The sequence below is a fragment of the Coenobita brevimanus genome, chromosome 2 (genome assembly GCF_032717465.1).
Source record: "Coenobita brevimanus isolate Jiangsu-jjx chromosome 2, ASM3271746v2, whole genome shotgun sequence".
NCBI classification, from domain to species: Eukaryota; Metazoa; Arthropoda; class Malacostraca; order Decapoda; family Coenobitidae; genus Coenobita; species Coenobita brevimanus.
In genome coordinates this window covers 31,167,475-31,185,289 of record NC_136955.1, presented here as the reverse complement: position 1 = coordinate 31,185,289, position 17,815 = coordinate 31,167,475, and the positions used below count along the sequence as shown (strand labels likewise).

Sequence of the window (17,815 nt, the reverse complement as noted above, 5' to 3'; positions counted from 1 at the left end):
TGGAACTCTCCAAGTTCGTACTACAAGCCCCAGACTCTCCTATCGCCCATTACAATCCTCAGGCCCCATGGGACCCCTCTACATGACCTTAACATCCCTTACTCAGCAACCAAAGCACAAACCCACACCCAGCAGCTTCGACAGGAAAGCCTACAACACATAGCCTCCATCACACCCCCGAACTCCACCAGCTACTACACTGATGGCTCGGTCATGGACGAGAGAGCTGGAGCCGCCTTCGTGTGCGGTGACCACTCCCACGGCGTCCGACTCACAGACGGAGCCTCCACACTCCAATCTGAGCTAGTTGCCATCACTGCTGCCCTAAGAGATGTCCTTTGTACTAACCCATCGTCAACCATCATCATACACTCAGATTCAACAGCAGCAATCTACACCCTCATGCACTACTCACTCACCGACAATTGCCACCTAATCACTGACATCCTTGCCACTGCACAACAGATACAAGAAGCAGGGGGATCCATGACCATATACTGGGTCCCCAGCCACGTCAGAATCAGAGGCAATGAGAGGACTAACAACACCGCCAAACAGGCAACAATACGCCCACACCTTGACATAGAAATCGAGACCACCCTCTCCCAACTCAAAAGAATAATTAAAAAACTAACAGCTGCCTGCAAACGTGAAGACCACCAATGACACACACAACTAGGCTCCCCCTCTGCTGCATTGTACTCTCGAGCGAGACAAAACACCCAACTCCTACTGACATCATCCAAAGACAACCAGTCATCAATTCATCTTCGCCGCCTCTGGCTGAGATACATGTGTTGCACTGATCTCCACTCCACTGACAACCACCCCACCACTGAATGTGAGCATTGTGATGTCACTACCCACTACCCCCTCCTACACTACCTGCTGTGTTGCCCTGCCACATCCCGTCTCAGAGTAGACCCCTACACCCTAACCCCAACATTCCCCGATCCCAAGCTGCTGCTGTCTCACTGCAGGCACTTCGCACCATTGCTGCCAGCCTCATTGCCACTACTCCGCCAAACACCCTCCTCGACATGGTGCATTATGCAGGCAGACCTGGCGTTGGGGCGGGGTGGCTCCCGGGGACCTCCCACACTCCTATGCCCTGTCTTCCCCTGATTACCAAACAGCTCCTTCCCACCAACAGGGCCAATGGATGACCCGGCCTTCATTGTAGGTGAAGGGAATCTTTGAACGAATGAATGAATAGTCTCAGGTAGTAATGATTCGCTCTCTGCTCAATAAAAGTACGTGTCATAAGCTAGAATGTTATACTAGAGTTGTCACAGCAATGACAGGCTCCTGTGACTTCAACACTGCTAATTAAAGTCAACTGCCATCAGCTGGAAGAGAATAGTAGATTTTCTCCAACTACTGTATGAGATTTAATGATATACCACAAACTCTAATCTACATGAAAACATAGATGTAGGCCTAGACTACAGCCTTGCATTACTGTTGGTTAAGCACATGATGTGTTCCTGACAACCTCGGCTGAATGTTTGCAAGACTCGATAGTACAGTTACTGTCTTTGACAGAATGTTGGATTTAGCCTGCCCTGTCCTGACCGATTTTCCACCACTGATCCCCCCCACTCCTGACCAATTTTGGAAAAAAAATTTTTTTGCTCAAACCTCCGCTTATGGTGAGAAACAATGAAAATTCATATAGAAATTACTCACCTGAGTTTTAAAATACTGAATACTAGTAGCAGTACCTCTTACCTCACTGGGTTTTCTATCAGGCTGGCTCCAAAGAAAACGAGTTCTATGGGAGGGTAACTACTCTACACCACTCATAAATGGTAATTATTTATTTATTTGGTACGAATTTATATGTAGTACGAGAGTATATTGGTTTTCACAAGTAATATAGGCAATATAAGCATTGTTTCACTCACCAAACACATCAACATACCTGACCCTTTTTTGGCGACATTGCCTGATCATCATTTCTGATTGTTTCTTCCTCTAGTGCTATGTAAACTTTGTCCTCCACATTGTCATCGATTGGAGAATCACTCTGGCCTTGAATTTCGTACAGTGGCACGACATGTCTTTACTGGCCAGGTCACTGGTAAGAGGTGAATTGCCGAGACAATTGCGTGCGGGGGATGGGGGAGGCTATATGGGGTAAGGCATTGTCCATGCCTGGCATCTTGTAGAGGAAGGTGTCCCGTGTATATGTACCACATGTGCAAAATATGAAAATTGTGCAAATTAGGGACCTTGCAATTGCTGCTCGTTTATATACGTCAACGGGAGTCACAGTGACACAAGGTGTGGACATATATATACGTCAACGGGAGTTGGCGTTTTAAACATAAATACAATATAACTGCAAGTGATGGTTTATCTATTGTATATATATATATATATATATATATATATATATATATATCTCCCAACACCCTAATCCCACAAAGGGTGGCCACAGACAAAACGCCTCCAAGTTGCTCTGTCACCCACCATTTGACTACCCTCCCCCCAACTCACTCCCCCCTCCCTCATATACCTCTCAACTCCACCCCTCCACCTCTTGGTCTTCCCCTCCCCCTCCCTCCCTGCACCTCACCTACATACACCCTCTTTGTCAGTCTTTCATTCTCCATTCTCTTCACATGTCCAAACCACCTCAGTGTATTTCTCTTAATCTTCTCAACCACATCCACATCCACCCCACAACGTTCTTTCACTTCTTCATTCATCAACCTGTCCTTCCATGTCACTCCACATGCTCCTCTCAAGTAACTTATTTCCACTGCTCTCACTCTTGACTTGTTCCCCTCTTGCAAGGTCCACACCTCGCTTCCATACGTTAGGGTAGGGATCACAATACTATCATGCAGTGACTTCTTAACTTCCGTACTCACCTCACTATTTTTCATCACTGCTTTCAGTGAACCAACAACCTTCCCTGCTGTACCCTTTCACGCACTTCATCCCCCAAAGTTTCATCCTTACTCATCACACTACCCAAGTACTTGAATGCACTCACATTCTCCATATCCTCGCCATCCAACCTCACCGTGCATTCTGTGACTTCATTCCTCTCAAACACCATAACTTTACTCTTGTTTACATTAACTTTCAGATTCCTCTTCCTACACACTATCCCAAATTCATTCACCAAACCTTGCAACTCCCATTCATCTTCACTCAACAATACTGTATCATCAGGAAATAACAACACCGGAATCTTCCAAATCTCACCCTCATTCATTAGAGCCACCCCCACATCCACTGCCCTACCTTGCACCTCCTTTACAACCCCATCCATGTATATATTAAACAGCCATGGAGACATCACACAACCCTGTTTCAGTCCCACATTGAGATTAAAAAAACTCACTCAGCTCACCATCCACTAGCACCGTAGCCCTAGCTCCTTCGTACATACTCTTCACAGCACTTAACAATTTCCCCTCCACTCCATATATTCTCAATACCTTCCACATACCTTGTCTATCTAGTCTGTCATAAGCTTTCTCCAAGTCCATGAAGGCAGCATACACTTTCTTTCCCTTCTGTAGATACTTATCCACTAAACATTTTAGAACAAATATCTGATCTACATACCCTTTTCCCTTCCTAAATCCCCCTTGTTCTTCTCCAATTAGCTCCTCTCTTATATGCATAACCCTATCAATGAATATTCGACCATATATTTTTCCAGTCACACTAAGAAGGCAAACACCCCTATGGTTACCACATACTTCTCTCTCCCCTTTTCTTTTGTACAAATGAACAATTATACCTGATTTCCAGTCCTCCGGAACCCTTCCCTCTTCCCAAGCTAATCTACATAACTTCCATATCCAGTGCACTACAATCTCCCCCCCGTACCTTCAGCATTTTACCACACACTCATCAATTCTTGGGGCCTTTCCCATCTTGATCATCTTCATTGCTTCCACTATTTCCGCCCTACTGATCTCTTCCTCCCTCCTCTCATCTCTCATTCTCCCAGCCATTCCCCAATCACTTATACTCGCATTGCTCTCACTCTCTACATTAAAAAAATCCTCAAAGTGCTCCTTCCATCTCCTCAATTTCTCTCTCTTCTCCACCAACAAACTACAATATTATTCCCATGTTTCACTCCCCTACTATTACCCCTTTCACACTGCCCTACTTTCTTTACCTCCTTCCAAAACAATTTCTTACTCTCCCTCCATTTCACACTCAGATTCCTCCCAAATTCTTCATCCACTTTCTTCTTACTCTCCTTGACCAATCTCTTCACCTCCCTTCTCCTGCTCACATATACCTCTCTCTTCACTCTCTCATCTTCTCCCCTACCTCTACTTGCTAGCCAATCACTATATACCTTCTTCTTTTGTTCCACGCCTCGTTTCACCTCATCACCCTACCATGCTGTCCCTTGCACACCCCTACATCTCCTTCTCACTCCACAAACCACCTCACACGCTGCGCCTATCTCTTCCGTGAATATCTTACATACGTCTTCCACCCCTTCTATCTGCTCCAACTCATACCTTCCCAAACCTTTCTTCCACTGTGCTCTTATACTTTGCCATTTTCTCACTGTCTTGCAATTTCTCCAGTCTTCTCACCGGAACTGTTTCCTCCTGTCTTCCCCTTCGTCTCTTCAACTATTTTCTTTGCAGCCTTACATTGGCCATCACTAAGTGATGGTCCGAGATTCCATTCCCCCATCCTCTCCACACTCTTGTATCCACCACTTGTCTTCTCATTCGCTCATCCACACACACACAGTCTGTCATTGCCTTTCGTTCAACAAGTTCACCATCCATCCTCCTCATAACTCTCCATGTATACCTGTGGATCATCTTATGCCGAAAGTAGGTGTTACCTATTGCTAACCCCTTACCAGCACAGATGTCCAACAAAGCACTACCTTTCCCATCTACTTCAGCTGGCATACCCCACTGACCAACCACTCCATCCGCTCATACATTCCCGACTTTGCCATTCATGTCTCCAGTCAAAAACACTCTCTCATTCCTCTCAAACTTGTCCATACATGCTTCTACACTCACCCAAAACTCAAATTTCACTCTTGCCACTCGGTCCTCTGTCGGTGCATACGCACACACAATCGCCCACACTAGTAAACCTACTTTCATCCTCACCCATACAATCCTTGCATCTGCTGTTCCATACTCTCTTATATTCTCCTTCCACTTCTTGCTTATCATCAGACGTACTCCCTCTCTTGCCCTCTCATTCTCATTAACTCCTGCACATATTCCTAAACTGTATTCCCATTCTCTCACCCTTTCACCTTTTCATTTAGTTTCAGTCAATCCGCATATATCCACCCTTGCATCCTCAAGCACCTGCACAATATCTCTCTTTCACTTCATCATTCACTCCTGTCACATTCCATGCGAGAGGAGTGAATGGAGTATATATATATATATATATATATATATATATATAGAGAGAGAGAGAGAGAGAGAGAGAGAGAGAGAGATGTATATATATATATATATATATATATATATATATATATATATATATATATATAATGGACGAGAAAGATTATAGAACCAAAAAGAATATTAAAGAGGATTATTTTACGATCATCAATGGAATACAACAATCTTTGTCTTATTGCTGACAGGAATGGTACTAATAGAAATGATGTAACGCCAAACACTTTACATCTTTTTAGAAAAAGAGTTTCATTTTAGGATATCATAGCAGGACTGATGCCAGCATTTTCCTGTATGTGTTTTAAAGCTATTACTTAACCTTCTATGGGTATTCGTTGTGTGTATGTGTGTGTGTGTGTGTGTGTGTGTGTGTGTGTGTGTGTGTGTGTTCTTACCTAATTGTTCTTACCTAATTGTATCTTTACAGGAATGAGCCAAGCTCGTACTGTCCCGTGTCTTAAACCATATTTATCGTACATATCCTTAAATTTGTGAATTGTTTTGGCACACACTATTTCATTCGGTAGTGCATTCCATTGTTCAATTGCTCAGTTTGGGAACTGAATTTCTTTACGTCTTTATCACCTCTCTTCTTATGCAGTTTTTTGCAGTGTCCTATTGCTGATGCTTCCCCATATGTTAAGTAATCATTTATGTCTATTTTCTCCTTACCTGATATGCACTTATATAGCATTATCATGTCACCTCTTTTCCTTCTCTCCTGTAGTGTTGGTAGATTCAGTTTATTTAGTCTTTCTTCGTAGCTTAGGTCCCTTAAGCTTGGTATCCATCTTGTAGCGGCCCTTTGAACTTTTTCAATCTTGTCTATGTGTTTTTTGAGATGAGGACTCCAGACTGCTGATGCATATTCCAGGGTTGGTCTAATGAATGATGTTATTATCCTTCCTAGCATGTCTTCATTTATGTATGTGAATGCTATTCTCATATTTGCAAGCAGTGTATACATGTTCCGTACCTTCTCGCTGATGTGGTCAGCCGGAGATAGTCTGTTATTGATAATCAAACCTAGGTCCTTCTCTCTTTCTGATGTGTATAGGGTTTTATTTCCTAACTTATAATCCCAATCAGGTCTTTTTCCACTTTTACCAAACTTGATTACATGACACTTGTCCACATTGAATTCCATTTGCCATGTATTACTCAATTCATGAAGTTTATTTAATTCTTCTTGTAGCTCTTTACAAGAATCTGTGTTAGTAATTCTCCTTTGTATTTTTGCATCATCTGCAAACATATTCAGATAGCTCTCATTTCCAGTGTTACTGTTTATATCATTTATATACACTAAAAACATGATTGGTGCCAGCACTGAACCCTGTGGTACTCCACTAGTCACTTCTTTCCATGACTGAATTGTTTCCTCTTAGTACTGTTCTCATTTCTCTTTTTATGAGAAAGTCTTGCATCCAACAAAACAGTTTGCCTCGAATTCCTCCTTGATGGTACAGTTTCCATAAAAGTCTTTGGTGTGGTACTGTGTCAAAAGCTTTCTTGAAATCTAAATAGATACTGTCCACCCATCCTTCTCATTCCTGTATTGTGTTTGTTACTCTGTCATAGTAGCTCAACAGATTAGTAACACGTGGTTTTCTTTTTCTGAAACCAAACTGTCTTTCTGTTATCATACGGTGTTCTTCTAAATGATTTACCCAAGCTTTTCTTATAAGCTTTTCTAATACCTTGCTTACAACACTGGTCAGTGATACTGGTCGGTAGTTGAGTGGATTTTGTCTATATCCTTTCTTGAATAATGGGGCAATATTTGCTTTTTTCCAAATATCAGGTAATTTACCTTGACTCAAGGATTTCTTGAAAATTAAAAATAATGGTTTATTTAACTCCTTCGCACATTCTCGTAGTACCCAACATGAAATTTCATCAGGAGCACTTGCTTTTCCTCTGTCTAATTTACTTAACTCCTCCTGTATTACTTTTTCTGCTATTTGTATATATGGTAGTATGTGTGGACATGCATGTTCCACATAGTCCCTCTCAAAATTTTTCTTCTTCTGTAAAAACTAATTGAAAATTCTTATTTAGTGCTTCACAAATATCTTTCTCTTGTGTATAAGTGATTCCCTCATCTGTAATGGATTGTATTATATCTTTTACTTTGGTTTTGCTTCTGATGTAGCTGTAAAACAGCTTTGGTTGATTACTACTTTTATTTATTATATCCTCCTCAAACTGTTTTTGGGCTTCCCTCCTTATTCTTGTATAATAGTTTCTTGCCTGTTTGTAATTATTATACGCCCTTTCACTATTGTGTCTTCTGTATCTATTCCACAACAAAAATCTTCTTTTTCATTTTTTACATTCTGTTTTGAACCATTTCTGTATTTTCTTATCTGCTTCTTTGTGCTGTGGGATGTACTTCTGGACTCCTATTTCATAAAATTCACAGAATTTTTTATATACAGCATTTAAATCTTGTCCTCTAAGCTCATTTTCCCAATCAACTTCTAAGAAATACTTCTTTAGTTTTGATAATTTCCCTTTTTATAGTTTAGGCTCTTTTTGTAACTTTCATTGCTGTTAACTATGTCATATGCTATCCTGAAATTATAATTTAGTACTGCATGATCGCTTTTGCCGAGTGGAGGGTGATATATTAAACTGTCAATATAATTTTCTTGCCTAGTAAATATTACATCTAGCACTGAAGGTACATCGAGTCCTCTTTTTCTGGTGGTTTCTCTCACATGTTGTGTTAGGAAAAACTCTTGGACGAGATCTAGGAGCTTTTGGTCCCAACAGCTTTCTTGGGTAATGATATCTAGAGTATTCCAATTTATATTTGTATTAAAATCTCCAGTTAGTTCAATTGTTTCCGATTTCTCTTCCATTTTATGTAGTAATGATCTTAAACTCTGAATTGTACTCTCTGCCAGGTCCTCATATTCATCTCTTTCCCATGTGTTTGATCTGGGTGGCATGTACAAATTGGCTACAATTACTTTCCCTTCAGATGTGTTGATCTCTACTGCAATCAGTTCTACTTGTGATGGTATATCTAGTTTGATTTCATTGACTTTTAGATTTTTCTTAGTTAATATTATAATTCCTCCTCCTTTTTTTTACATTTCTGTCTCTTCTCCATATATTGTATTCCTCTAAGTTTAGTTTGTCATTGGATATCCTTGGTGTTAATTTTGTTTCAGTTAGGCATATTATTTGTGGTTCATTTTCTCTGACATAATCATTCATCTCTAGTAATTTAGATACCATTCCATCCAAATTTGATTACATCAACTTTATCATCTTGTTTATATACTTGTCATGACATGGTTTTACTACCTTCCTCCTTTTTATTCCATCCTGTTTGTGTACCACTTTCGTACCTGCAATCCTATTACTCTGTAAAAAAATTTCTTCTTCTCCTCTTCTGATCTTCCCTCATTTTTTGTTTTTGCTTCCTCCCTTTTCTCTTTCAGTAATTCCAGTTCCTCTTGTGTTAGGCATCTTTTTATCCATACATTTTTGAACTCTTCTTTTTCCATAAGATTCTTTGCATTTTTTAGTATCTCTTCCACAGTGTTTACACTCTGGAAAGTCACCTTTAGAGGTCTTGTCCTGCTTTTCTCGTATTTCCCTAACCTCTTGTGTTCCTCTATGTCTTTACTACAGATTTCCTCTGATACTTCTTTCAGTAAGCTCATTACATTTGCCATCTCCTTTTTGTCTCTTGTGATCTTGTTTTTTACTTCTTCCTCTTCTATACCAGTGATTACTATAGATTTGTTTATATCTACTGAATCTCTGACTAACTTTGGATTGTTTTGGATTATTCTTTTCACTTCCTGTTTAATGCTTTTTTCCTCCACCCTTGTTTCTAAGTCTTTCTTTACTTTCACCATTTCAGCATACAGTACATGGTTTCCACATCATTTTTGTAGCTTTGCACAGCTTCATTCACCTGTGTTATCTTCTCCTCAATATCACTGCTCTGGTCTATAAGACTGCTTACTTGCCTAATTGTCTCTGTGTCATTTTTGAGCTCTTCCATAACACTCTCGTGTGTGTGTGTTGAATGCACTGGGTCGGTCAGGATCACTTGATGGTCGTGATTGTCAGCTTTACCCTTACGGAAGGGAGCTGAGAGCTTATATAGTCCGATCTAAGGGAAAGGCTGTGACCTTCACACATGCACACACCCGTCCCCTTGCTCCAGGGGGACAGTAACCACCCACTTCGTCAATGAAATTTTTCGCAACCTGAGTGAGGCGCGAACTCCCATCCACCAGTTGGCAAGTGGGAACGTTACCACTGCATCAGCGAGCGGTGTGTGTGTGTGTGTGTGTGTGTGTGTGTGTGTGTGTGTTTAGGCATTTCTAGTAGGGTGTCATACACCTATTTTTAAAAATATTACTTAAAATACTGGACAAATAATCATTGTTGGTAAATTGTGTGTAATAATAACTTACGCTATTTCAATGGCTGATCATATACGTTTATAGAACACTAGTAAATCTATGCACATTTGGTGATTAATTGTGATTTCATTTCATGTATCAACCTTTATTTACAAGGAAGTAACACTGTGTTATGAAGCTATAATATTATAGGCTAGCACTGATTCTATTAAATATGGGATACTGTATGATCAGAGCTGTGAACCAAATTTTCGGAAACATTTCGTGTACACATTTACAGTACATTAACAATATTAATATGTAAACATTGTGAGACGTATAGCTGACTGACTGACTGTCTATCAGTTGGTCTTTGTGCTTACCTGTTACTCTATGTCTGTCTTTCCAGGGCAGCATCATCAGTCCTGTGATCGTGTCCATCCACAATGATCCCCGTTACTGGAAGGACCCCCAGAAGTTCAAGCCGGAGCGTTGGCTGGACGAGGAGGGACGCTTTACTACCAAGAAGGAAGGGTTTTTACCCTTTAGCATTGGTAGGTCAATACTCGCGTGGTCTGACTTTTCATATGCAGGGTGAATACCAGGGTTGGGTCCAAGTACAGACTACTGTACTTAAGTCCAAGTCCAAGTACCAGGAAATTATTCAAGTATGTGTACAAGTACAAGTACAACCTTTTTCCACTTTACTTAAATCCAAGTCCAAGTACATGTCATTGTACTTAAGTACAAGTACTTTATACCATACAAAAGTGCTCCATTTTCGAAGAAGGAAATTAAATGATCGTCACACTCTAAAGGTTATGTTATTAAGGTAGAAAGTAGTGTATTAGAATTTAATATAAATATACTTTATTAATCAAACCATTTCTTCTGTGACAGAGTATTAAGTCTACGTCACCCACTACGACCTGACGACGTATGGATACGTCATCATGTTTTGTCATGCTGACACCCGATGATGTACCCATACGTTTTGCAATTGCAAGGTCTGTCATTTGCACATTTTTCATATCTCACGCGTGATTTTTGGTACGTAGGTGCAGGACACCTTCCACAATCCGCCACCAGGCAGGGACACTCCCTGACCCCACATGACCTGCGCACTTCCTTGTCTCGGCCACTCACCTGTTAGCAGTGACCCTGAATAGACACGGTGCACCGAAGTCTCTCTGACACTGAAATTCAAGCTGCCCTAAACGCCTTCACAGGCAACAGCGATTCCCCATTTGATGACAACTTGGCGGACAAGGATTACATGCTTCTCGAGGACGAAACAAGCAGCGTTGATGAAGAAGTACCTCTCTCCAGCCCCAAGAGGAAAGGGAGGGCGAGGACGAGGGTGAGGACGAGGACTAGGACGGAGCCGTGGGACGTGGTGCTACCACGTGGCTTGGGAGAGAAAGGATTTCGCCGTGGGTAGCTGAAGGGGCGGTGAGGAGGAGAATCAGGTATGGGCCTAGTGCTTTGTTTGGGAAAGGCGGGAGTGGTGAAAGTGAAAATGGTGTGGTCGCAGTGAGCGATGAAAGTGAAAGTCGTGGTGTGAGGCAGCAGGGAGGCGAGGAGGGGCTGCTCCCTAGCACATCTTTGACCCCACAATATTCCTGCGCTTCCTCCCCACAGCCCCGTGATGTGGGGAAAGAAAGGAAAGGGAAGGGAAAGGGGAAAGGAAAAGGGAAAGGGAAAAGGAGCGCGAGTGGGGAAAGGGGCTGCTCTCCACCTCCCCAACCTCCCTCACCACCCTCTCCTCCCCACCCCGACGAAGGTGACGGTGGGGACGAGGCTGGACAGTAGTGTGTCGTGGGACTGGGAAGATGGGAGTAATTTCACTCCCATCATTCACCCCTCCACTAAGGAACGGCAGTCTGGCTGCACGGCTCCAGGAAGCCACGCCGGCTCCACCAGGGTGGATTTCTTCCACCTGTTCTTTGGGGAGGAGTTTGTGGAGTGGATTGTGGAACAGACTAACACCTTTGCAAGCAACCAGTGCCATGAAAGCAAGTGTGAAGGTAGGAGAAGCAGGCACTCCCTCCAGTATGATTACCAAGTTACCAAAGTGAGATGTACATCTTTCTAGCCCTGGTTCTTTTGATGGATATTGTACGGAAAAGACAAATTCCAGCATACTGGTCTACGGACCCTATAACCAGCACACCTTTCTTTGGGAAAGTAATGGGCCGGAATCGATTTCAGCAAATTCTCAGCCACCTCCACTTTTATGATGCCAACGACACAGATAGAATGAGGAGAATAAGGCTTGTATTTGATCACCTGTGGGAAAAGTTCTGCTCATCCTTCTATCCTTATCGAGACCTTGTCATAGACGAGAGTCTCGTGTTGTGGAGAGGCAATAGTTCTTTTTGCCAGTACATACCCAGCAAGAGTCACCGTTTTGGGTTCAAGATCTATGTTATGTGTGACTGTAAGACTGGTTATGTGAGAGACATAGTCTTGTACACCAGCACACAGACAGACATAATAGAAGATCGAAGTATTGGACTCTCAGGGGCCGTGGTAAAGACATTGATAAAGGAGTACCTTCATCGTGGGCACGTGCTGTACCTGAACAACTGGTACACTAGCCCCCTTCTCACACGGTACCTACACCTGCACGACACCGGAGTCTGTGGTACAGTAAAGAGAAACCTTCGGCATATGGTCAAGCTTGGGAGGAAACTTGACAAGAATGATTTTTTTGTTTTCAAGGCAAATGACATCCTCGCCACCCTGTGGAACCACAACAGGGAAGTTTCCTTCCCATTGAAGGTATACCGCCCCCTCATGCACCGCACAGACTCTATGGATTACTGCAACGAGAGGAGGCGCCACATCTGAAAACCTGAGTCGGTATTGGACTACAGTATCAACATGAGGCAAGTGGGTCAGTCCGAGTCCATGATTTCCAGTGTGGAATGTGCCAGGACCATGATGAAGTGGAAAAAGCTCTTCTTCCACTTAGTTTATATCACGGTCCTGAACTGCCACTACCTCCTTGCTTTGACGATGGGAACCTCAGAGACCTTCGAGGGGTTTGCGAGGGGGCTGTTCCGCCAAATCATCGCGAAGTATGCAGAGGACAGACCCCACCACTGCCGCACAGACTCCCCTACGCCTCACCGCACGGCACTTCCCCAGCACCATACCTCCTCAACCGAAATGCCCTAGACCCCAGCAGTGGTGTCACACCTGTTGTAGTTCCAGAGTGAGAGAAACCACTCAAAGAAAAGACACGAGGTACGAGTGTGTGGACTGCAACATTGGCTTGTGTTTTGAGCCATGTTTCAAAGAATACCACATGTTAGTGCATTACTGATACTGTGTGTGCTTGCGATTTGATGCTCCAAGTGATGTAAATATGCGATAATCTGACACTCACTATAATAGTAAGGTCTGTAAGTAAGTGATAACAGTAATATTAGGTGAAAACTGGTACAGTGTAAGTGGAAAAGTATAATATAAGTGGAACAATACAATGTAAGTTGAAACAGTAGTCATAGTGAGTTTGCTCACTATGTAAATATCCGATAATCTGAAGCTCACTATAATAGTAAGGCCTGTAAATATGTGATAACAGTTATGTAAAGTGGAAACCGGTGTAATGTTAGTGGAAAAGTATAATGTAAGTGGAAAAATAGAATGTAAGTTGAAACAACAGGCATAGCTGGTGTGCTCACTATGCAAATATGCACTAACATTATGCTAAATATAATTGTAAGGCCTGTAAATATGCGATAACAGCTATATAAAGTGGAAACAGGTATAATGTTAGGGAAAAGTATTATGTAAGTTGAAAAAATGAAATGAATGTTGAAACAACAGTCATAGCGGGTGTGTTCACTATGTAAATATACGTTAACATTACGCTAAATACAATCATAAGGGCTATAAGTATGTGATAACAGTTCTATAAAGTGGAAACTGGTAGAATGTTATTGGAAAGGTATTATGCGAGTTGAAAAAATGAAATGTATGTTGAAACAACAATGTTAGCTAATCATCACTGACCAATTGAGACGATTTCGCTAGGTTCACCCAATGGAACAATGCTTATTTCACCTTTATTTTTGTATAAAAACCAGTATACTCTTGTACTACATGTTTTTTTGTTTGTAATAAATAAATATCTACATATTTTGAATGGTTTCCCGCACTAAGCCCTACCGTAGAAAATGTGACAGCCACAGAGCACCTCCATAGAACACGGTACCAGGTGTATGGAAGGTATACCTGTGTAGGCCACTTATAGACCCAGGTGACCACTTTCTTGGTGATTTTCCATTGTTTCTCACCAAAAGCAGAGGTTTGAGCCAAACAAATTTTTTTTTCCCAAATCTGCCGGGATTGGCGGGGGTCAGTGGTGGAAAATCTGCCGGAACACAGCGGGTTAATAATACCTTTATAAAGTCCAATAGAATATATAAATTTTTGTTAAATATAATGTACTTGATTGTACTTGGTATTTTTTTTCAAGTACTTAATGCCAAAGTACAAGTACAACCAAAATTTTAAACCAAGTACAAGTACATGTACAAGAACATGAAAAACCATACTGAAGTCCAAGTACCAAGTACAAGTACTGTACTTGGACCCAACCCTGGTGAATATACTATTTGAGGTGCTTCATACTCAGATAATACTAGTAACAAATTACGTACATTTACAGTAACATCTGTTTTCGAAGAAGTAGCTGTAGTTTATAGTTAATTAATTGAAAAGCATTAAAATTTCCTATACCTGCTTAATAGCCGCTAACCAGATATTGTATCTCTTCTGGCAATCACATTCACCCACACATTGAGGCGTCTCATACTACAGTGACGTCACAAGAGAAACCCTGGTGCAAAAAGATATTTATTAAAACTAAGTCCACAGCTGAGTGCAGTTACTGCAACTGATGAAGTACATTTGTGTTGTCGTTTTGCTGTAGATGTTGCCTCAGACTCATTTTTACATGAACTGCAGGCGGAAGGTGACATTCACTTGCAGTCCAATGCCATCCTGTTTTTAGGGATGGCATTGTGGAACATTTGTTTAACCAGACATTAAAGTCGTTTGGTCTTATCAGTGCCACAGTGTCACGCCATTCTTCTCTAGCAAAGTAGTTAATGTTAAATGCAGCAAAAAGTGTCATGCACATTCTTCATTTTCCTCTGATTCCACTTTTATTTCCTCAAAAGTGGTGGTACCAAGCTCGTATAAGATTTTCTGAAGGTAGTCGTTGTCAAACGTATCTATAAATTTGCTTTTCACGGAAGGAATTGATTAATTTTAAATCTACCACGCTTAATGCTGTGCTTCATTTTGTGGCATAACTATAACAGAGAGACATACTCGTATGTGCTTCAAGGAAGTGCGACTGACATGCACTTAATGACATTATCTCTTTAGCGAGTATAAGATGGCTGTGTGAAGCTTCTATACCTTTTATATTAACAGACAAAGTGTTTAATAAATTCTCACACACAAGACCGGTAAACGATAAAAGCGTGTACTTTTGTAACAAATTTTTCCCAAATGGAAAGAGCTCTGACATTTTGCGTACACCCTGTACACCTGACAGTGCATACTGAAAGGGTATCTCCTGAACATGAAGTTGCTACAGTGCACAATATGTAGAGTAATATTTTGATAAAATATTGTGCTGTTTTTATCCATTTACCACCAGAGCAACTTTAATGTATTTATATACAGCTTTTGTATTGTGTGCAAGAGATTGAAGGAGAATATAAGAGAGTATGGATCCGTCAGCACAAGGATTGATTGGGTAAGACTGAAAGTTGGACTACGAATGTGGAAGATTGTGAGTGTTTATGCGCAAACACAAAATCGTGCAAGTAGAATGAAAGAATTCTGGACAAATATGGAAGCGTGCATGGAAAATTTTGAAAGGAATGAAAGAGAGAGTTTTTGATTGGAGATATGAATGGAAAAGTAGGGAATTTTGGAAAAGTAGGGAATTTGAAGGCAGATGGAGTAGCTGGAAAGTGGGGTGTGCCTGCAGAAGTGGATGAGAATGGCAGTGCTCTAGTGGGCAACTGTACAGGGAGGGGGTCGCTGATAGCCAATACCCTCTTTAGACACAGAATGATCCACATGTATTCATATTAAGTGATGAAAAGGGTGAGTGGTGAACTGAATGAACGGAAGGCACTGATTGATTATATGTGTGTGGATGATAGAATGAGGTGTGTAATGGAAGCAAGAGCATACAAAGGTTGGAGGAATGGACTTTTTGACCACCACATGGTGGTGATGAAAGTCAAGGTTCAAATGAAATGGAGGAGTAGGAGAAGGGAAGGACTGGAGGAAGTAGAAAGGTTGCAAGATGGGGAAAAAAAAAAAAAAAAAAGGCAGAATATAAGAGAGAAGTGGAGAAGCAGTTGGGTAAATATGATCTGGAGCAGATGGGGGACGTGGAAGGTATATTCAAGATATGCACAGAAGAAAACTGTGCGCTATGTGAGGTGGTGTGTGGGGTGAAGAGACAGCGAAAGGGGGTGCAAGGAACAGCATGGTGGAATGAAGAGGTGAGACAGGCTGTGGCACAAAAGGAGAAAGCATATACAGTAGCTAGTGAGTGGATAAGGAACAGGGGTGTGGAGGAAGGTAAGAGACGGAAGAGAGGAAGAGAGAGGTGAAAAGATTAATAAAAAATAGTACGAAGAGAGTGGATGAGGAATTTGGAAGGAATTTGAGTGTAAAATGGAGGGTATGTAAGAAAATGTTCTGGAAAGAGGTAAAGAGAGTAAGACAGAGTGATAATGGAGTAAGTCGGAGAGTGAAAGATGAAAATGGTAGGTTGCTAGTGAAGAAGGGAGAAAAAGTGAACAGATGGAGGGAATAATTTAAGGAATTGTTGAACATAAAGAATGAAAGTATTATGAGTAAAAGTGGCTGGGGATTAACTGGGAGAAAGAGGGGGGAGGGGGGAGAAGAGAGGAAGAAATCAGTAGGATGGAAGCAGTGAAACTAATGAAGAAAGTCAAAATGGGGAAAGCCCTAGGAATTGATGAAGTGTGTGGTGAAATGCCGAAGTATGCAGAAGAAAAAAGCAGTAGAATGGATATGGAAGTTGTGCCGATTGGCTTGGGAGGAAGGGAGAACCCCAAAGGATTGGAAGTCAGGTATAATTACTCCCCTGTACAAAGGAAAAAGGGAAAAAGAACTGTGTTGTAATAATAGAGGCATTTGTGTTCTTAGTGTGATAAGAAAAGTATATATGGTAGGATACTTACTATCATAGCTAGGAAAATAATAGAGGAATTAGTTGAGGAAGAACAGGAAGGTTTTAGGAAAGGAAGAGGTTGCGTAGATCAGATATTCATTCTTAGGTCTACAATGGAAAAGATTCTAGGGAAGGGAAAGAAGTTGTATGCGGCCTTAACCCGCTCCGTCTCGTCGACGTATGGGTACATTGCAACGATTTGCATTTGCCAGTCCTGGCGACGTACCGGTACGTTGTGCAATTGCAATTTGCATAACTTCGACAATTTTCAAAATTCGCGCTTGATTTGCGGTACGTACCCCCCCATGACCTTCCCCTACCTGCCACCAGGCGGGGACACTCAGCGACCCCGCGCGACCCGCGCTAGCCCACCACTCGTCCACTCACCTGGTAGCCATGGTCCTGCTCAGACATGGCTGAGAGAGGTCTCTCAGACAGCGAAATTCAAGTCGCCCTGGACACCTTTACCGGCGACAGTGATTCCCCACTGGACGATGAGGATATGGACAAGGATTATGTGCAGCCAGAGGAGGAAGAAACCACCAGCAGTGACGAGGAAGTTCCGTCTCCTAGGAAACGGCAGTACGTGACTTACCGTGCTGCTAGAGAGGGGCAGGAGGCAAAGAAGGCACGTGCAATATCCTATCCCTATCCCCAACGTGATTTGGAACCAGAATTCGAGGACGAGGACGAAGACGATGACGGAGCCGTGGGACGTTCTGCCACGTGGTATGGATGGGAGGTAATAACACATCGTGGCCCAGAGCGCA

The 17,815-nt window shown here is 41.9% G+C and overlaps 1 protein-coding gene across 1 annotated transcript in view; it reads left to right on the top strand.

The window, feature by feature from the left end:
* The window catches only part of LOC145392063 (cytochrome P450 2L1-like), a 135,491-nt gene that overhangs the window by 105,189 nt on the left and 12,487 nt on the right, over positions 1 to 17,815 (top strand). Inside the window, exon 7 of the mRNA XM_080266522.1 lies at positions 10,212 to 10,356. Coding sequence (XP_080122648.1) covers positions 10,212 to 10,356 — 145 coding nt within the window. The remainder of the gene's footprint in view (positions 1 to 10,211; positions 10,357 to 17,815) is intronic.